The sequence below is a fragment of the Cetorhinus maximus genome, chromosome 22 (genome assembly GCF_964194155.1).
Source record: "Cetorhinus maximus chromosome 22, sCetMax3.hap1.1, whole genome shotgun sequence".
Taxonomy (NCBI): Eukaryota; Metazoa; Chordata; class Chondrichthyes; order Lamniformes; family Cetorhinidae; genus Cetorhinus; species Cetorhinus maximus.
In genome coordinates, this window is record NC_135900.1 from 17220428 (window position 1) to 17242980 (window position 22553).

General features: G+C 38.7%; 1 protein-coding gene across 6 annotated transcripts in view; it reads left to right on the top strand.

Moving 5' to 3' along the window:
• scaf11 (SR-related CTD-associated factor 11) overlaps positions 1–22553 on the top strand; it is a 116574-nt gene that overhangs the window by 39279 nt on the left and 54742 nt on the right. For 5 of the 6 annotated variants that reach the window (XM_078567857.1, XM_078567855.1, XM_078567856.1 and 2 more), the window contains 8 exons: positions 4904–4981; positions 5675–5757; positions 7759–7814; positions 8203–8306; positions 11177–11280; positions 12557–12676; positions 15015–15130; positions 17366–20824. In XM_078567857.1, coding sequence (XP_078423983.1) covers positions 4904–4981; positions 5675–5757; positions 7759–7814; positions 8203–8306; positions 11177–11280; positions 12557–12676; positions 15015–15130; positions 17366–20824 — 4120 coding nt within the window. Of the gene's footprint in view, positions 1–2872; positions 2986–4903; positions 4982–5674; positions 5758–7758; positions 7815–8202; positions 8307–11176; positions 11281–12556; positions 12677–15014; positions 15131–17365; positions 20825–22553 lie in introns of those variants that run through there. The other variant, XM_078567860.1, reaches the window with a different exon arrangement.

A 22553-nucleotide genomic window follows, 5' to 3' on the forward strand; every position in this document is an offset into this window, starting at 1 on the left:
AAAGGCTTTTCTCCAACTTGTTATTGGACACAGCAGACTTTCACAAACATGGCTAGAGGTTTCCCCAAGGCTGTTTTACACACTCCGTTTAGTTCTTATGTGGCCCCATAACATCACCTTCCGTTCCTCTTTATATGTTTCTCTCTTCAATCTGTAAATTCCATTGTTCTATATATCTTTGGAAATGTACTTTTCCCATAAATATAAAAATCTTTCGTGTTGCCCATATGGTCAGTACCTTTTGGGGAAGAATAAACATAATAACCGTGCCCTATTTATCTTCTTAGTTGTAAATATCCTATCATCCCATTGAAACCCAAACAACTCCTTCATTTATCTAAAAATGCAAATTTCCTTATACCCTACATGCTAAGACCTCATCCATGTTAACTCATTGACATTTCAGATGCCTTTTACCCTAACTTCTTTTGATAATTTCAAGCTTGCAGCCTATCTGACTCTAATTTAATAAAATCACATGGACAGAACCATCTACACTCACACCCGTAAACCTACTTTGCAATAAACCATAATGATATTATGAAACTTATAGTTTTGTGATAACTGTCATAAGCTTTCTTTTTCTGCTTTACCTTGTATACTTCTAGATAAGCAGCACCGCCCTTTTCCATTGTGGGGACGTGTATACACTGTGCCCGTAGAATCTCGCTTTTGAATGCTTCCCGATGATCTGTCACTTCAAGTAGCTGTAGCCAGTCCACTTTTGTTAAATCATCTTTCAGCTTCATAAAATTTGACTTTCCCCAATTTAGAACTTTTACTCCTGTTTTATCTTCATCCTTTTCCATAATTATATTAAATCTAACTGTATTATGGTTGCTATCCCCAAAATGGTCAGCCACTGCTACTTCATCCACTTGCCCAGCTTCATTTCCTAATACTAAATGTAGAATTGCACTCCCTCTCGTTGGTCTTGTTACATGCTGGCTAAAAAAGTTCTCTTGAATGCAGTTGAAGTATTTTGTGTCCTCTGTTAATATCCAGTTGATATTAGGGTAGTTGAAGTCTCCAACTATTATTGCCCTATTTTAGCACTCAGAAATTTGCCTTCATATTTGCTCTTCTATCTCCCTCTTACTATTTGGAGGTTTATAGTACACTCCTAGTAATGTGGCTGCCCCTTTTTTATTCCTGAGCTCAACACATACGGCCTCATTTGGTGATTCATTTAGTATATCATCCCTCCTCAGCTGTAATTGATTCTTTAACCAATATTGCTACACCCCCACCGTTTTTATCCCCCTCTTCTGAAAACTATATATCCAGGATTTTTAACTGCCATTTTTGCCCATCTTTAAGCCAAGTTTCCATTCTAGCAATGATATCATATTTACCTGTGCCCTCAGCTCATCGGCTTTGTTTGCTATGCTCCTTGCATTTAAATAATTACCTTTTAACATTGCCAAATTCCTGTGCTATAAACTTTTTAACCTTTGCTGGTTCTGTCTTTCAGAGTCACCTGCTAATTTTCTGTCTCCTGCTCCCTGCTCTGAGTTTGTCCTACCTGAATCTGCCCTCAGGTTCCCACCACCCCCCCCCTGCCAATCTAGTTTAAACCCTCCCCAACAACACTAGCAAATGTCTCTGCAAGGACATTCGTCTTGGTCCTATTCGAGTGTAGACATAGCTTGTACATAGTAGGAATACACTTATTCTGGATATTCTGAAATATCCCCTTAAATGTCTCCCAATGCTCTTCTATTGATCTATCCCCTAGCATAGTATCCCAGTTCACTTCAGCTAGCTCAGCTCTCGTGCCCACATAGTTGCCCTTATTTAAGTTTAAAACACTTGTCTTAGACCTATTCTTCTCTCTTCAAACTGTAAATAAAATTCAGTCATATTGTCAATGCTACCTAGGGGTGCCTTTACTCTGAGGTCATTAATTAATCCTGTCACATTACACAATACCAAGTCTAATATAACCTGCTCTCTAGTCAGTTCCAGAACCTGCTGTCTAAGAAACTACCTCAAATGTTCTATGAACTGCTCATCCAGGCTACTTCTGCCAATCTGACTTTTCCAGTTTATATGTAGATTAAAATCACCCATGATTATTGTCGTCCCTTTATCATAAGCACTCAATATTTCTTCTTGCATACTTTGTCCTACGTTGTGGTTACTGTTGGGGGGCCTGTACACCACTCTCACTAGCCACTATGATTCCTTCATAGTAATGACACACTAAGGATGTTGGCTGACATGCAATGCATATTTTTATTTTGGAGTAGTTCTTTTGGGGTGACCCAAATGTCAGATTTTGCTGTTTATTTCATTGCAATATGAAAAGAAACTGTGGACACGGTATTGAGATAAGGCTGCAAGAAGCATTTTTAGTTTAAGCATGATTAATGTTTTTATTAAAGATATTTAATTAGAGTATACTATAGTTGCACCATGAATGAATAACTTTTCCAGGCACATTGATGCCTGGAGCTGGAGAGGCTTGCATGTTAAATTGCATTCTTGCAGTATTCCTATCAAATGTGCTCCATTTGGATAAGGGCAGTTTATGGGCTGTAAATCAGGAAATATTTGCTATTGCCTAGTGGGATATTTTAACAGGACACCCAGTACTTGAAACTTTAAATTACTCATTTTTATTCTAAATTAGTCATGTCTGAATTATAAATTTGCCTGATTCCTAGCGTGCTTCCTAGTATGTTATGTGAGGTGAGCAATGCTGAACAATAGCAACTATTTTGCTCTTGCCCATGTTCTGAGTCAAATCTCTAAGTGAAATTATGTTTGTGTGAACGTGCTGGCAATATTGGGTCCCACAGTGTATTCTATGTGCTAATATTTCCTGGTTTACAGTATTTGTACCACTGATGTCTACTCTTTGCCCCAGGGGTTCTGGCTGAGAGATTGGCAGGGACACTGGGGTGAAGGATGGAGGTCAGTTAAGTTCCAGCGTGAAAACTGAAATATCTTGGTGAATAATGCTGGAGAGAAATTTAGCAGGTAAGCTTCTTTCAGCCTTTACTTTGGCATCCCAATTATGGAGCAGCTGTGGAGCAATAAAGGCATTTTAAATTATGAAGCAGCTAAAATCTCTTCGCATTTCTAATGCACTGTATTATGAATGAAAGTCCAATGCTCAGAATAAAAGTAAAGCAATTTTCTTTTTAAGTGCAAATTATTGCAGAAATCCTTAAAATTGTGCCAAAAACCTCTAGAAAATCCTTTAAAACAACTGGAAAAATAAAATGTGTTTCTGTTGGTCACGCTCAATTTTCAGGAGTGCCGACCAGCAGGTAATAAGTTGAATTATAGTAGTGCTTAAGTTCCAACTCTACTTGTATGAAAGTGCGATAGGTTTTGCTGTGTTAATTAGTTAGGTCTGTATTTGTATTACGATTTCGAGGAGCTCATAGAAGGAAGAACATTGCAGACCTTAAGGATTGGTGTATTTTTTTTTCCTCTGTGAAAAGATTTATATAATACTGTTGTATTGCAGCTGATAACTCAGATGGGACCCAAATTCTGTCTGAAGCCATTGGGGTGGAGAGTGGAATTCTAACACACTTGACCTACATGTTACCAATCCCTGAATATTGATGCCACTGAGTAGTGTTATAGTTACATGCAATCTCCTCCCATTAATTTAACACCTCTTGTTAGCAGACACTGTTCCTTATGATCTGGAAGACATACTTTTCCTATATCCCAGTTTTGCACAGGTGCACACTGGAGACAATAATAGTTACACTGCTTATTGTGTTCTGTTTCTTGGATTTAATATACTCTTTTTTTGTTAATCTACAAAACTCGCAATTAAATAATATGAGCCAGAAGAATTGTTGAATACTACTACATGTGTGTTTATGAAATTTTATAATGGGTCAATTATCCTGCATAAGTATAGTTTTGGATTGGATATAAGAGCTGCAGATAAATGTAGCTACAAAGTTCTGATTCTGAATTGCAACTTCAACCAGGTGAGTCTTCTCACAAACCATCTACACCAGCATATTATTCGAGCAGACTGTGAAACTGGACTTTTCATTCTGAGCAAACATCAGATTTTGGAAGAATTTCAAGTAGAATGGATGAAACCTCTCCATTCACATCAAAAGAACAGTGTTGCTAGCATAAAGTTATATTCTAAAAACATTACATTTTTTTCCTATTTTTAGCTGTCCCTGACCACCACAAATGGATATTTATCTTATTGTTGGTTGTAGGAACATGTGCATAAAATAACTACCAGTTTCACTTAGACTAATTAATTTTCTATGAAGTGCTTTTGAGAAAGTTTTGTACATATGTACACAAGACTTTGGGCAAGAGATGCAGGGGAAATGTGAGGAACAATGTTTTTATGCAGCGATGGTAATGACCTGGATCTGACTCTCTACAAGGGTGGTGGAAGCTGAAACAATCAATGCTTTTAAAAGGAAATTAGAAGGGCACTAAAAAGAAATAAACTTGCAGGCCTGCGGTTATTGAGCAGGGGAATAGGACTGACTGGATTGCTGTACAGGGATCCAGCGTGGACTTGATGGGCCGAATGGCCTCCTTCTGTGCCGTAGTGACTCTGACAAGTTCATATTGCTTTCCTTTTGCATCTCTTTTCCCTTTCCCCATCCCTCCATAAGAACAATCGTGAGAAGTAGAAGCAGGAGAGGACCGTATGGCCTATGCAGCATTCTATGGGAAAGGTCTAAGTCACAGTGGCACCACTGGGATTAGAAAACTGTTCAGAGTTCATCTCATTCCGTGACACAATTTGGGTGATTGCAATGAAGACCTATTAACCAGTGAATGGTTTTCAGGCTAAAATGCTGATATTGGTTGAATATAATAATTGAACATACTGTAAAAAGAAGAGTAATTCAGAAAAATCACTCATACAAATGCAAGTGTATCTGTCTTACAGAAGCGCAGTTGTTGTCCAGTAGACCGTAAACCTTTCAGTGTGGTTTACAAACAAGACAACATAAAGAGTAACATAAAGGTGAGGTATAGATATTTATGTTTATTAGTTCAGTATTTGCATACAGGTTGAATATCCAATATAGAATGAACTTAGGCATAAGGCAATTCTGATGGACAGTCATTGAAATAAAACACAAGAATGCCCATTCTTAGGACTGGATTTGATGCTCTCTTGCCAGTGGGTTAGAAGGCGGGAAGGGCTCGTGAAATTCAGCAGGCAACCTGTCCATCAGCAGTACCCCTGACCTTGCTGAAATTTTATACAGGGAGCTGCGTCGAGCAACCCGTCCACCCTTGAGCCTATTGAGGCCTTTAAGCGGCAAATTAGTGGCCACTTAAGGGTCTCATCCTGCTTCCGCTGGTATTTTACCCATGGCAGGGGTAGGCCCACGCCATGCAGAAAGCCCGACAGCTTTAGCTGTGGCGGCTGGTGTTGGGCAAGGTTGGGAAATCTCCTTTGGGGCCCATTGAAGGCAACCCTCTCCTCCTTACCCCTTGCTCCGACCTCTTGAACCCTGTTTGGATTGTGGGTGGGCTCCTGCCTGCCTCCCCCACCACCCTACCCCTCAACTTTTTAGGTGGGGCGGGAACCATGGCGCCCCATAAAATTCAGCCCATAGTTTACAATGAACTCTTACGCTTTCTGCCCTCAAACTCTGGAACAGGAAAATAAATCGGTTTATTATAAAATGGTGTTTTTATGGCATTTCAGATCCCCATAAAGCAAAACTTTAATAACAATTCAAGAGAACAGAAGGAAGGCAGCAATGAAGAGCACTGTCATAGTGTCACAAGGTATGTACTGCCAAAATATTAAAATTGAGGCCAAATTTATTCATAATTCAGAATAAAGGTATTGGATGTGGGTTAAGGTAGTACCAAAATTAGATAGCACAGCAGCTTTCCATGTTTTAACTAAAAGTAAAATTCTTAATGGACATTAGATTTCATTGGTGTCTAAACAATCATTGAACATTTTTGTTTAGTCACTAGATTTGGATATGCTTTGTAGATATAATGATGTGCATTTGCAAAGCTTAATGGTTGCTTCAGATACCATTATTTGAACCTTGTATGTCCTTTACTAATGGCACTTCATATTTCATTCACATTGCATGTGAGGATAGTGGACAAGGGCTCGACCTAATGTACATACATATGTAAAAGACCAGGATAATGTTTCCATTCTTGCCACTGAATTGCACTGCTTGTAATATGATCAGATTCCAAGTGCCCAACTTTGCTTTACCCCCATTGCTGGTATCTCGCTAGCAAACAGACAAGGCTCAACCACCATTAAAGAGTGCCGTATAAATAATGGGGGAAGAGGAATATGTGCAGGTCGAGACCCAGGTGCAGGCGTGCCTGGAATGTTTCCATACTTGAGTAAGTTTTGATTTATGGATTGCAAAGCCGCACAGGAAACACTGTTTCATGTCAGGATGTGGGAACCTTGGAGGTTTTGCAAAAGTATGTGTTTGTGTTCATAATTATGTAGGGGCTGTAACTTGTTAATCTTATAAAATAAAACTTAGTTACCAGTTTATTAAAATTGGATGTGCTGGGAATTTTTGTAATGATGTTTCCAATGATTTAATACTACTCTGAATTCATAATGTACCCTGGGAACTAGTCAGATTGGGATGTTTTAGTGATAGTGATTTTGTGTGGTTGGACTGGTGTGAATTAATTTAGGCTCAGTTTGTTTGAAAAATAATTCTGGTTCCCTCATGTGTTACAGAAGCTACAGTAGTTCTAGCCTAATTGTGTCTTCAAATATTGTCCATCTTGAGTAGCTCTGGGTTTGTTTTCACGTCTGTTGCACAACATTGCTTATTCTGCACAGACAAGACAGCATTTTCGAGACGCATACACAACCATAATGGATACACCACAAAGTAAATTCTCTGCATCATTGCAGCTAAAAGTAGTAACTTGACTTCACTGGCACAAGGAAACCTGGCATAGTTAATGAGAATTTCTGCAATTGATTTATATTAGTTTATAAAAATAAGTGGGCTGCTCTCTGTGGTCTGATTGTGCCGACCATTCTTTACACTTTTGCTTGCCCACAGACTGTGTCAGATTTTGCTCTGTAAATTAGTATAATTTTAAAGCTACTTGGTGCAGGGCTCTCCACAGGGGATCTGGGACGTGTATGATTAGGGCAAGTAACTGTGCATCTCAACCAGTCAGAGTGAAGAATCATTAATGATCTGCACAGAGTATGAATAAGGAAGTTAGAATATTTAAGTCAGTGTCAAATCAAGTACAGAAAAGAAAATAGAGAGGGAAAGAAAGATAATATAGAGATGGACAAAAGAGACAAAAAAAAAGTTTTAAAAGCTTTTCTTGTTTTTGAAATATGGATAACATACTCCACACTTGGTTAAAGTTAGTTTTCAGTTTTAGAGATTATTTGGCAATAATTAATCTTGCATCATCAAAAAGTTTTCTTTGACTAGAATGAACTTTTGCTGATGAGTTTTGTGGGTATATATCATGTTAGTGCAGTAACTTTGCACCATTCCATGTGTTTCAATGCCAAGTCTCTCGGCAAGATAGTAGTATAGTGCAGCTTCTGGGAGAGAGCACAAATTGGATAGCAGCTTCCCAATTTTGCATTTAACTGTGCATGTGCAGTTCCCAGAAGTTCATATTCAATTGAGACTTTAATAACAATGTGCACTGTTGGCCTCGCCACCATTTCTACAACAAAATGCAGCTCATTAGCTTTTAAGGTAATGCAGATCTTTGAAAAAATTTTATCTGTTTTGTTTCTTTTACAAATTACAGAGGAGACATTGTCTTGAATGATGGGTTATGCACATGCTTAAAGAAAAAATGTGAAAGTAAGTAACAAATGAGCTTTATATTGATAGTGTAAATTGGAAGAAACTTGCTTAGAAAAGGCAAATGTTTTTTATATTCTCTGGAAAGGGTTTGGATTTTTGTCTGGATGTATGTCAAGAGCATAAAATCCAGAGGGTGGAAAGGACTTTCAATCCATTAAATCTGCTCTATCCTGAGGCCATGTATGATTATCCTATCATGAGCCTCCTTGCAATATTTCTTGGAGATAATCCTGAAACTGTAAGTGGTCAAATATGCAAAAGCCAAAAAGTCTTGAGTCCCATAATAGTCTTTGAAGAAAAGTTTGCTCCCCGTGGCTGACTATTTAGTCAATAAATCATGATAGTATGCAGTGAGGAAGGCTATTGAAGTTTTTCTTTTCTTCAGGAAACTGTGCTGCTTGGCAACAAACAGAATTTTGTGAAATACAAAGCACACTGATCATGACCTGTGACAAAAGGAACAGCACTTCCAAGAAGAGGAAAAATAAGGTTAGTTGAAGGATTGTATAAAGCTTATCAAATCTGCAGAGTGGTGGACAATGGTATGTTAATGTGGGTATTAAACATCGTTTAGGAGATTTGCTAAATAGCAAATATTCTGCAAAGCATTATCTAAATTGAAGCAACCCATATACCTTATTTTTGTTTGAGGTAAGAATCTAGCAATTAAAAAACACCATGATGACTTTAAAACAAAATAATTTAGGTGCAACACTTCCGTCTCGAGCCACCTATTAAAATAAGAGTACACTCAGCATATTTCACTCCATGTTCTGACCACCTGCCACCATTTCCTATCTGGTATTTTGTATAATTACATGATAGGTTGCAGCTGGAAGGTGTTGATGTTCTCCAAAATCAGATTATCCCTACAAATAGATTGAATGTCCCTGTAAAATTCCTGTAACGGCATCTCAATACCTATACTTCGTTTCAATGCACGCCACAGGAGCAGTTTGCCAGGATATGTTGCAGGACAAGTATAACTGTGGCTATTAAAAATGATAAATGCTGTCAAGCAGTCACAGTTGCTGGTTCCAAAGATGATGATTTCTTTATTTTAAATAATAGTGTTCAATGTCATATTTTAAAATGCTCTTTTGGTGCATTTTTGAAAGATTTTTATATTCAATCTCAGGATGTGGGCATCACTGGCAGTGCTACCATTAAGTTGCCCATATCCTAGTTGCCCTGAGAAATTGGTGGTTGGCTATCTTAATCCACTGCAGCAGCAAGTTGATGCAACACAGAGGTTTGCTAGGTTACTTCAGAGGGCATGTAAGAGTCAGCCATGTTGATGTGGGGCTGGAGTGATGCATAGGTCAGACCTAGGAAGAACAACTGGTTTCCTTTCTTAAAGGGCATTAGAGAACAGCCTGGGTTTTTGCAACAGCCTGACAGCTGAGTGACCAAGAACTTGTTGCAGTAGTATAAATGACATTTAACTTAAATTACTGGGAGGGAAGAAATTACTGTAACTTTTCTGTGAAATTTTTTGACCCTCTGTTTCCCTCCCATTTTTTAAGCAGTGAGTCTGTTATGTTCTGGAAAATCTGTTCTTTGGATCTCCTTTATCATTGCATTTACTTCAGTCTTAAAATGGCTCTTAGAATATAAGAATAGGATCTGGGGTAGCCCATTTGGCCCTTCAGTGCTGCTCTGCCATTCAGCAAGATCATGAATGATCATCTATCTCAACTCCGCCTTGCCACACTATCCTATATCCCTTAGTACCCCAAAATCTATTGAGCTCTATCTTGAATGTACTCAATGACTGAGCATTCATAGCTCTGTGGGTCAGAAAATTTCCAAAGACATTCAACCTTTCGAATGAGAAAAGCTCTCCCCGTTTTAGTTCTAAATAGTCAACCTCTTTTTCTGAAACTTTGACCCTGTGTGCTCGATTCTGCAGTCGGGTGAAACATTTTCTTAGCATCTGTCCTGTCATGTACCTTACAAATTTTATATGTTTCAATGCGATCACCTCTCATTCTTCTAAACTCCAGAGAATGCAGACCTAGCTACTCAATCTATTCTCATAGGACAATCCCCTCACCCCAGGAACCAGTGTAGTGAAACTTGGTTGCACTCCCTCTGTGCCCTTCCTTAGGTAAGGGAATTAAGACTGCACGCAATACTCCAGATGTGGCCTTCCCAATGCTTTGAATAATTGTAAAAGGAGATCTTTACTCTTATGCTCCAATCCCTTGTAAGAAAGTCTTTTTACAACATTTGTCTTCCTATTTGCTTGCTGCACCTGCATGTTAACTTTCTATGATTCCTTTACAAGGATACCCTGGTCATTCTGAATGCAAACATTTCCCAGTCAATCACCATTCAAAAAATATTCTGCTTTTTTTTGTATCTGCTACCAAAGTGGATAACTTCACACTTTACCAAATTGTATTCCATCGGCAGTGTTCTTGTCTTCTCATCTAACCTGTGTACATCCCTCTGCAGTCTTTTTGCATCCTCACCACTTATTTTCCCACCTAACTTTGTATTGTCAGCAAATTCATCAAAGTAATTAATATAGATAGTACCTGGGCTTCTGTTATTTACAGATCCCTGTGGTACCCTGGTAGTTGCAGCCCCCCAACCTGAAAATGTCCTGTTTATTCCCAATCTCTGTTTTCTGTTCATGTTCCAATTCTCAACCCATACTAATATGTTACCCCCAATCTCCTGAGCCCTGATTTTATGTAATAACTTCTTGTGTGGCACCTTATTAAATGCTTTTTGAAAAATCCAAATTGCTGAGCCTGATCATATATCTGGGCTACTATTTTCACTGGTGTTACCATTCAAAATATGATTCAGTGCATTATTTATAGATACTTAGAAGAAATACATTACCAGAATATTCATGGCCTGATTTGGTTGTATTGCCACAATTTTGGATAGATACTTGTCATTTTTTCACACTGCAGGTTTCCATAGGTTCAATGCTACTTCCTGCATTGTTCGATCAGAAAGTTAATTGTTCTCTGTCCTTCACATACCTGTTAATTATCTATGCTGTTCACTGGTAGCACAGCTCAACTGTTTGTATACGTGCATGATGTTTCTCAACATGTGCAGTAGAGGCAAGTCACTATCCTTTAAGGGGCAATTTCATCTAATAGCCAGAAAGAGTGTTTTAGTAACTGCTGTGTGAGCAGCATGGATAGAAGCTGAGAAAGTTGACTTGGGCTCATAAAGGGAACAGTTGGCACATTGAAGTCTGGTCTCACCATTCTTTAATTTTTTCAAAAGAGTGAAACAAAACTAGTTTGCTTTGTGTATTTGCGCATCTCACTTTGCAGGTTACAAGAAATTAGATTTTTCTTTTCATGAAGTTATCCTTTTTGCCTCAATAGATCAACAGAAAAACATGTTACCAGCCGTGTGTGAGAAATGACCTCAACAATTTCTCTCCGCAATATGAGAAGTCAGAGATATCCCATTCCCAGGCTGAAAACAGGTAAATCTCAGTGCTAAGATAAGGTTATGCAGCCCATTAAAGTTGCAGAATTATACAGTTAAAGAGAAGAGTCTTGCCTGCTAAGGTTTCTAAACACTTTATGATGTATTAATCATGTAAAACTGGTTTTCCAATGCATTAAGCCTGCTGGTGTTCTAAATTTGCTTCATTGGTACATTGTAAAACGATGCAGCAAGTATGGTGACAACTGCACAATTTGTTTGCACATCTCACTTGATATGCTCCATCAAGTTAGTGTTTTCTTTTCAGAGTTATCCTTATGCTTCAACGGGACCCAGCTGAAAGTCTCAAAAATCTTTTTATAAAGGGGGAGCAAGCAAGTAAAACTTGCTTGGTGCCTGATGCCTTTTAAAGCCTTGAAGGAAAAATTAATGGACGGTGGGAATAGAAGTCAGTGCAATTTTTATTGTGCTTTCAAAAGCCAAACTGAAAAAATAAACCTCTTGCTGTGACTGAGAGTATATCGTTTGAACGACAGACTAGCCCATTTAGTTTCAGTATAATTTAGAGGCTAGTCCTTATGCCATTTGTAAATTCCTGAGATCACCTTAAGCTGAAGGCAAATATTATATTTAGAAAAAATAGGAGTTAAGTGTAATTGTGCAGTCAGGATATAAGTAAGTGAAGTTATGGGGGAAGTTTATCGACAGTAGCTTGCATTTATATAGCACCTTTGATGCAGGAACATGTGCTGAGGTACCTCAGAGGAACATTTCAAATAAAATTTGACACCGAGCCAAAAGAGTGGGGGACCAAAAGCTTGGTCAAATTGGTCGGTTTTAAGAAGTGACTTAAATAAGGAGTGAGATATAGAAAGGAGATGAGGTTTAGAGAGAGAATTCGTGTGCTTAAGACCTTGGCAGCTGAAGGTACAGCCACCAATGGTGGAACAAAGGAAATCGAGGGTACACAAGGTCAGCATTGGAGAAGTGCAGAGTTGTAGGGCTGGAGGAGGTTACAGAGGCTGGGAGGGGCAAGACCGTTGAGGACTTTGAACAGAAGGTTGAGAATTATACATTTAGGCATTGTCAGATTTCACGTGGAGTAAAATGGGATATTTTCGCCAAGAAATAAAATGTGGCAGATGGTTATTTTAGAGGAAGTATACTGGTGGGAGGTGTAGAGGGGGGGAAAGGGGTGCAAATTTAATTTAGCTAGTGTTTCTGCAACTGGATGAGAAATATGGGCTATACTAGGTTGAACTGAATCCTACATTTTACTCCTAACCATCTGAACCTTTTTCTGTCTTTTGTAGCGCAGAGTTTGTTGATATGTGTGAAATTGCATCACTAATCAGACAGAAGAGAAGAGGACCCGAGTCACTTAGATTCCTATGGCGAACTGCTGCCACTGCTCTTACAACAGGAATATTGAGGTATTGACTCAGGGTGAAGTTGAAATGCATACTTGTGTAGTATCTTTTGTAAATAAGTTAAGCAACTTTTTAACATAACAATTTTGTTTGTGTTGTATATAAGGATAGCAGCATCAGTTATGAACCAATAGCTCCAGTGGCATTGCTTATTGCTTAAAACCTTGCTGATAATGGATAATAGTTTAAGTTAAAGTATTCTTGAAGGGTTGTCTGACCTTGTTGTTTTAGCTGTGTTAGTTGGACAAATTATCAGTTGCAAGCTGTTTTTGATAATATGCCCATTAGTTATTTTTCCAAATCACATTATCCTAATCTCTCAATCTATTTGGACTCAGTTCTATCTCAGCCAAACAAACTAGCTGCTGCAAGACTTCTAATTCCTTACCTGGTTCTTAGCACAGCAGTTTGCAAGTCTCTTATCTATGTTTTTTTTATTAAATAAGAGTCTTACCACAATCCAAGCTCAATTATTCCTCCTTTCATTATCCATGTTCTTGATTATCCATAAGAGTTTTTGCAGAAATAGGAGACTTCTGTCAGGTCTGTCAACAGCTTTTTTTATCTTTATTCCCGCCTGTTGTGTTCTTGGTGACCAGAGCATTTGGTGCTGCAATTGTTGATTGATCAGCCAATTATCCAGCACAAAGTTTCCTGTCAGACACATCCACAACTCCCCAGTGGTTAAGCAGGCTTATCAAATGAGTAGCTAATCATACAGACAAGGTCCTAAGTTGAGGTAGTTCCGCTCAATAAATGTGGTAGTGGGGCTTTGTATAATAGGCCTGGGTTGTGGAAGGGAAAATGAGCCAGGTCTCCTGCACTATCACTACCCTGAGGCCTCTTTACTACTGGAAAGCTGCTAACAAGGATGAATGAGGCCCTGACACTAATTTAAGAAGCAGCTAGATCTCTTAATGGTAGTTTGCAGGATTTATATTCTATAATGAAGGGTATCTTCATTGGAGCTGATCCCTGTGACTCAGCTAGAAGTACTGACCCAAGAAGTAACTAAAGCTGTCTTTCTCCTCCAAGATAAAGAGGATAATGAAGATTTAAAAGGATATAAAGGCGCTGGAGAGGTTGCAGAGAAGACTTAAAGAATGATACCAGAAATGCGAGGGAATACATATCAAGAAAGGATTGAGAGGCTGGATCTCCTCTCTTGAACTAATATGAGGTCTTTAAAATTATGAAAGGTTTTGATAGAGTGGATACAGAGAGAATGTTTCATGTTGTGGGGAAGAACAATAACTAGAGGTCATGGATATAAGATAGTCGCCAGGAAACCTAATAGGGAATTCGGAAGAAAGTTCCTGGTCCAAAGAGTGGTAAGAGTGATAGCACACCGAGTGGTTGAAGCAAATTATATAGATGCATTTAAAGGGAAATTAGATAAGTATTTGAAGGAGAAGGGAATGGATAATAACGATGGTAGATCTAGGTGAGAAAATATGAGAGGAGGCTCAAGTGGAGCATAAGCTGGCATAGACTGTTTGTGCCAAATGGCCTGTTCCTGTGCCAAAAATCCTACGTAATCCAATGTGAGAAGTGCTAAAACATCAGCTGTATCTCAGTGATGGCACTCTCACCTGTAAGTGTAGATTTTTGGCTCAAATCCCACATGGGAGATTTGTGTGTAAAATAGGATGATGCTCCAATGCAGTATTGGGAGTTTGTCAGAGGTATCATCACTGGATGAGACATTAAACCGAGGACCCCATTTGCCATCTCGGGTGAGTATAAAAGATCCCATAGCATGATTCAGAGAAGAGCAGGGGAGTTTCCTGGGTGCCCTGGCCCTCAATCAACATATCTATATCAGGTTATCTGGTCAATTATCTGATTGCTGTTTGTGCACATCGATTGCCGTGTCTCCCTAGATTGCAATAGTTATCAAGACTCTGAATTGTTTAGAATGTCCTGAGGTTTTGTAAAGTGCTGTAAAATGCTTGTGTGCACAATGTGATGGTGTTTGCAGTGTTTTTTCAGTGAGTGTGCCAAGAAGGTTTATTTTTCAGTGCTGTGCTATTTGCCAGTCTCTCCAGTAGCTAAGTGGCTGGCAGTCTCTTCAAATTATGAAGTTTAAAATATTGAATTTTTTATTCTCGTGTCTCTTTGCCTTCCACAAACCAAAATATTTTGCTAACAATGCCTTAAAGATCATTGATGATCGTAACACTTGTGGAAGTGATATCATGTCTTATGTAAATCTAGAGTAGCTGTTTGACCATTTGAAACTTAATTGGATCTACAGTTTTTGAGCCAGTGCAACTTACTTTGCTCCACATGTAGAAAGCGAAAAAACAATATTTTGTTGAGATTTTTGATTATTTTACAGATATGGAGTAGACTTCAATTCTGTTGGATATGATGAAGCAGCAACTGCACTCCCTCTGCAAGATCTGATGTCAGAAATGAATTTTCCATCAAACCCACTTGCACTGGGACGTTCTGGTGAGATTCTTATTTCCAACTCAAAGACAACCCTTATCTAGGTACTTCCTGATTTTAAAACCTTTATGGTTTGCACTGTTCAACGTTTATGCTTCAAACTTATACACCCAAAATTGGGATTGTTTTGTTAGCAGCTATTTAAAATAATTTTTGTTCTTTTCCAGTTTCATTTTGCTTAATTGCTTTGAATTTTTTATTCTCAACTTCTCCAAATTTTTTTTAAACCCTTAAATGAGGTTGCTGAATAGTTAGTCATGTAAACTTGTTCACTCCATTCCTGTTGTCAATTTTGGAAAATCTGTTCAGTCCAATTAAAATAAAAGGAGAGTGAAAAATCTCAATTTTTCCAAATTTGATAAATGCCCTAAAGTCTTTGTAATTATAGGTCTAATTGTAAAATAAAATGACTTGATTTCTCTAAAGCCGTCCTGTGAATACTAAATATAATGCTTCCCATCAAATGGAAGAATTGAAGCATAACTACAAGTACATTATTATCATACCTGCTCAAATAGAGGATGAGATTCAATCAGTTGCATGCTTCAGGTGGCAGGTTTACTGTCTGGGTGTCAAGTAACAGAAACCATGATGACATTTAAAGATGGTAGACCAGCCACAAGGGCTATTATCAACATAACTGCAAAGACACACAGGAAGTTGTGTTTAGGGAATATGTTTTATTAACTTCTAGATTGCAGCACATTTTTGTAGAACTTCCTCTGTCACCCAATGATAGTATCGTTATCTTAATTTTAATATCTTTATTTATGGGGAGACAGTGATGATAATGTCACTGGACTAGTAATTCAGAGGCCCAGGCTAATGTTTTAGGGACACTGGTTCAAACCCCGCAAATGTAGTTGGTAAAATTCAGTTAATAAAAAATCTGGAATTGAAAGCTAGTCTCAGTAATAGTGACCATTACAATAACCATCGATTGGTGTAAAAACCTCTCTGGTTCACTAATGTCCTTTAAGGAAAGAAATCTGCCATCCTTACCTGGTCTGCATGTGACTAAAGACCCACAGCAATATGGTTTACTCTTAACTGTCCTCTGCCTAGCAAGCCACTCGGTTCAAGGGCTATTAGGGGCGGGCAACAAATGCTGGCCTTGCCAGCGATGCTCACATTCCACAAAAGAATAAAGAAAATAAATTAAAGTTGCTATCCAACCCTTGAGTAAATGCATTCAGTTTGCATTTATGTAGCACCATGGCACATCTTTTAAATGTTACAAAGTGTTTTGCATAGATTGTATTATTTTGAATTGATGTGGCTTTTGCGTAGACAAACGGTAGCAGCTGTTTGTCCCATGCACAACAGGATATCACACAGAGGAATGGCCACTGGAAGAATGTAGTCCAGGACACAGGCCATTTTCCTGTTCCTTTTGAAATAGCACATGCAATCTGGTGCTCATCTGAAAATGCTGTTAGGACCTCGATTTAGCATAACCAGTGGTGCTGCGCACTCTTGATATTTTACTGGAGTGTCACCCTAGATGATGCTGTGAAGTATTAGGTTACTATTAGAATCTGCAGCCTTCTGACCCAGAGACACGAGAACTAACAACTTTCCCAAGAACACAATTGTGTTCAGAAGGCAAGTTAACAAATTAGATAAATAAGCATTAATGTGTTGATTATTAATTTATTTTAGAGGGCTAGGTGGTGTAGTGCATTAGGAGACAGTCATTTCACCGTTGAGACATAGGTTTTCCTTTTCCAACTGCTAGTGATGAGGTGTCCTCTCTTTGCCAGATACATTTGCCCTAGGTGAATTAAGTTTGAGAAATTTCAACCCAGTTCCTCGAGGGCGTGTTCTTACATTACAAAATTGCCCTTAATTTAGCAATAGCACACTCTCAAAGATGGATGGTGTGAGTAGTAAGTGGGAATACTCTACTGAGATTGAGTTTAAACAACTGATACAGATCTATCATAGACTATATCTAACCTGGAAAGTGTTTTATTTCCCAGCATTGATATCCCATGCTATGATGAGTGCAAACATCCATCCCCATCTACCGTTGCTGGGGAATGAGGAAGAGAACTTTGAGGGATTACTTAAAAAAAAACTAAAAAAAAGTTTCCTATTTTAGTGTTTTAAAGATTTACTGACAATCAGAAAGTGGACATTTTCTCAATTTATAAATTAGCTTTCAGTAAAGTAGCAATATTGTAATGTTTGCATCAGGACACCATAATTGATTGAATATTATTTATTTTTATCCAGTTCATTTTCCTGGCAAGATGTGTGCACTTGCAGGCACCAGAGGAGGTGGAGAGAAAAAAAATATATCTAGAACATCAGGTAGTACTAATGCAGGGAATAATGAAGCTTCTCAAGGCAGAAGAAGATCAATGCGTATCAGCAAAGCAGAAAAATTGGACAAATCTGCCAGCTCCACTCAAAGGCCTCAGTCAAGCTCAGGTGCCTCAGTTCCTAAAACACCCCCAGAATGTGCAAGAACTCCACCTAAAAGGGCTGGAAAGCAAAAGGCAAAAAGGAAATTGGAGACTGAACAAAGTAAAATTCCCCCTGATAAAAAGAAAACCAGAGTTACTCGCAGTTCCTATAAGAAATCTAGTTCTAGTAGTTCCGATCCAAATGATAGCCCTTTTGTCAGTGAAACTGAATATCAGCCTCAACCTCCTCTTTCCAATGAAGAGCTGTTGACAAACCTGGATAATAGTGATGCAAGCCATGCATCATCTAATGATTGTGGTTTAGGCATGACATTAATGGAGAAGGATAGTGAGGAGGAAAATAATGAAAAGGAGCATGATCATGTGGAAAATAAAAACTCTTCTGTCAGTGAAGAAAGCTGTGCACCAATCACTGACCAGATTAATATTGAAGACTCAGGAAACTCTAATCTTCCACCAACTACTGATGATAAAAATGGTGGAAGTTGTGTGGAACATAACTCAGGAAACTCCGCAGAACATGGAGACAAAGAAACTATTGATAATGAACAGAGTAGTTCAAAAAATGGAATTTATTCTCTCAGTGAAGATACAACCTCTATTGCTGTGACTAATAGTGATCAAAGCATTGGCCAAGTAAAATACCTTGGAAGTCCATCAAATGAAGATAGTGCTGAGATAGAAAATAAGGTACTTATAGAAGATCAAAATTCTGAACAATATGAAGCAGTAGAATTTACAGAAACAATGGACAATTCTGAACAAGTACCTGCTTGTGAGGGTGATACCGAAAAGCAGTCACCTGTTGAAAGACCAGGAGAAGGTGTTGTAGGCACCCATCCCAAAAGTAATATGTCCTCAGAGAGTTTCAATTGTGAGCAATTGAAGGAAACAGAATCTGCAAAAGTTAAAGACAGTTCAGATGAAGAAAACCATGCATCTGATTGTAAAAGTGACATTGCTGGAGAGTCATTTGTCGAAATTCCTGGAAAACCCATGGATGATGGTGACCTGATGAGCAAAATGTCTTTGGAGAATATCAACCCTGAGATATTTAAAAAAGTGGGATCTCTGGAAATGTTAAGTGTTGAGAAAACATCTGATTCCCAAAGTGTTATTGGCCAGCAGTATGCAGAAACTCCTGAAATGTTTATGGAGGATAACAACCCAAAGAGTGAAATAGCCTTGGAGAATATAAAAACAGAGCAATTTGAGATGAGTTCTACAGAAGTTTTGGGTGCACATGAGCAAATACCAGATTGTAAGATTGGTATTTGTCAGCAGTCATCAGTTGAAGACCCTGGTAAATTCATGGAGAATGACAACTTGAAAAGCGAATTAGGTTCTGTGAATCTCGAAGCTGAGCAGTTTGAGATGGACCTGGGGCGAGATTTAAGAAAACCATCTCAAACATCTGATAGTAAAAGTGACATTGCTCAGCAGTTACCTGATGACAGTCCTAGAAAAATTACAGAGGGTGAAAGCTTAAAAAGAGTAATCTCAGATGAACGTGATCGCAATCAGATGACTTCAGAGACACATGAAGCTTCCGATGATAAAAGGACCAAACCCGAGTTGTTTATTGATGGGACTGGCAGTAGTGGTGCTGAGGACTTTAATGTGGACAACAATGAAGTAGTGGCTATGGAATGTGATTCACCCATCAATGACCATCAAATGCCTGAAGCTGAACTTGATTCTCAAAAAAATTCAAAAGAAAATGAAGAAGTAGGTTCTGCTTTATCCTTTAGCTCTAATCACGAGACATTGATGCCAGATAGCACTATTGAAAATACCAATAAGGAAAACGCAGTGCAAGGACCTCCTGAAAGTGAAGTTAAGAAAAAGTTAGAACAGAAAGGAAAAGGTGTACCGCGTCGCAAATCTAGATTCCATGCAGCAACCACAACTTGGTCTCCAGAAAGGGAAAGAAAACGTGAACAGAAGAGATCCAGGTCCAAGTCACAGGGACGATCTGGGTCCGCGACCAGATCACGAGGAAAGTCTCGGTCCCAGTCACAGGGCAAATCCAGGTCCAGATCACGAGGGAGGTCCAGGTCCAGATCGCGTGGGAGGTCCAGGTCCAGATCGCGAGGGAGGTCCAGGTCGCGAGGGAGGTCCCGGTCCGGATCGCATGGGCGGTCCCGGTCTGGATCGCGCGGGCGGTCCCGATCCGGATCGCGAGGGAAGTCCCGGTCCGGATCGCGTGGGAGGTCCCGGTCCAGATCGCGAGGGCGGTCAAGATCGCGAGGAAGATCCAGCTCCAGGTTAAGGGGAAGATCCAGGTCCAAGTCATGGGGTAAAGACCACCATAGTCACTCAGACAAGCCTGTGCATGAAAAAAACCGTTTGAAAGGAGATGATAGTGACCGAAGCAACCAAGCTTCTCCATCCTCTAGAAAAAGATCCAGGACTCCCAGTAAAGAGGGGGACAAGGAAGAGATTTCAAGTGAAGTTGAGAAGAGGGAAGCTGAAGCAGATAAAGGAAGAAAAAGCAGACTGCGCTCTAGGTCAAGATCTAAATCCAGAAAAAGATATCATTCTGGAGACAAAGAAGAGAAAGTTAGTTTTTCTCCAGGGAGAAGAGATAGATACATCGATGACAGCTGGAGAAATATTCGAGGAAAGGATAGATCCAGAATGAATGATAGGGAAAGGCCAAGAGGATATGATAGATTCAGGATAGATAACAGGAGTAGAGAATTTCAACAAACTAACAGATACGCAGATGAACAGCCAACTGTAAGTACTAATGAGTATATAGATGACAGGAATCCTGAATGGGTGATGGAACAATTGCAGACATCTTCTGATGTCAGTATGAGAGAAAATGAATACAGGAATGATGCCAAATGGGAAGAAAATAGATACGAAAGGGATGATTCTTGGGGTAATAGGAACTTTGGTTGGAAACGTGGTCGTGGACGTTTTCGGGGAGGTTCCTTTCATGGTGACCAAAGTGAAATGCCATGGCAGAATCGACGGTCAAATTTCTCAGGCGAGCAAAATAATTCAGGGAAATACCAAGGAACTGGACCCCGCAGATATAATGACCATCAACAAAATAGGTGGCGAGGCGATTCAAATGTATCTTCTGAGGTCCGCGACCGTTCTGGGTGGTCATCTTTCTCCAGTTGGAACGCGAGGAAAACTCTGCCAGCAGATGTCCAAAATTACTACGCCAATAGGGGAAGGCAGGCTTCAAGCGCACAGTCAAGCTGGAGAGGGCCTGACGAGGAACAGTACCAGGCTTCATCAGAGCAAGGTATGCATTTTTTTTGTCATTTCCTTTTTGAAAGCTTACAAAAACCTTTTGAAAAGTTGTGTGGTGTTGGTTATTGTTATAACTGCTGAACTACATTTGAGAGAAAATGTTGCTTATTGCTAAAATTCAGGACTCTATCAAACACTGTATTTACAATTATGAGGAAGAAAATGAAAATTCAAACCTGATAACTTGTTTTTTTACACAGGAACATGATTTCTATAGCTTTTAGTGACTGGTGGATTGCTGTGTTATTTTTAATGCTGACTGCAAAATATTGTCTTGACTGAATTGTATTTTGTGAAGCTTTTAACTCAGGAAACAAATTACTTTAAGAAAACCCACACCAGCAAAAAGGGTGTTACCTTTAGCATATGGGTACTACATCTGAATAATTCATAATTGAATTATTTTAAAGAAAGGAATATACCAAGAGCACATACTTTTTGAGTAAATTACAATAATGGTTTTCCTCCCAGTAACATACAATGGTTGAGATGCATAAGATGGCTAGTTTGACTGTCTCATGCAAAATATAGTTCTTAGAAGGCAGATGCACTTTTAAGCCTTTAGTGGTTTTTGATAATTATTTTTATTTAAGTAGAATTGGGATTCATTAACTGCATTTTATACTACTTTTGGAGTCCTAACAAAAGGCTTATTTATTACTGAATTTGTCCTATATAAGATCATTTTGAAGATTTTTTCCTCCATGGGGCAAGTAATTCTGCAATTAAATATGCATTTTCCCAGGTAATTTACTTGTAAAACTATCAAACAGTTTAAAGAATTGTTTGAAAGCAGGTCTGTGGCTTTATGGTTTTCAGATAAAGCTGAAGACATGGTTATTAAGATGATTAGATCAAACATCTTGGGATCCATTCCTTTGGGTTATCAAAACACCACCGATTCACAACTCTTCCATGTGGAACAAATAAAAAAGATTTAAGAATGATTCAGATGCAATCATATATGAATGCTGGATTATTTCCAGAGCTTAATTTTTCAATTCCTATCAAATTATTCTGAAAATTAATGGTTGAAGTAGTTTTCTTTCAGTGGCCAGGTATGCTTTTCCTATTGGGGCAACAGTGGATATGTAGTCCCTGTGAATGGCACAATACCTTTTTAAAAAGTCATTCACTAGTTGCTCCAGAGTATGAAGAGAACCAATAGGAGAAAAATAATGTGATTAAAAAGTTAAAACTTTGACCTGTAAGACCTGATTCAAAGTAAGCCCATATTGTTGAAATGAAAACCTAATAGCTATACATAAAGGTCAAATATCTTTTGTGCATAATTCCGAAAACTGAACACCTCCAAACACCACACTTTTTTTGAACCTCATTGACCTTTAGCGCGGGAACTCTAGTTGTTTGTCTGCACTGTTTACCTTGTGGTTTTTTTTTATTGAACGTGTCAAAAAGAAACTCATTACAGGAACCCTGTATTTATTATTCAGTGATACACCTTACCTTCCTGGCCTTCTTATTTACTTTAGACTATAGCTAGCCTAGGCATAGGCTATTGTAATTTATCTAAATATGTGGTATCCCAAAACCAAAATTATCTGAAATCCGAAATGCAACGAACCCCGAGAGTTTCAAATAAAGGGTACTCAGCAACAACTTGGAATTTATATAGGTAAAATGCTCCACAACACTATATAAATGTTACATCAGACAATGTTTTGCTGAGTGCTTCATTGGAGCTCTCTATCTGTGACATG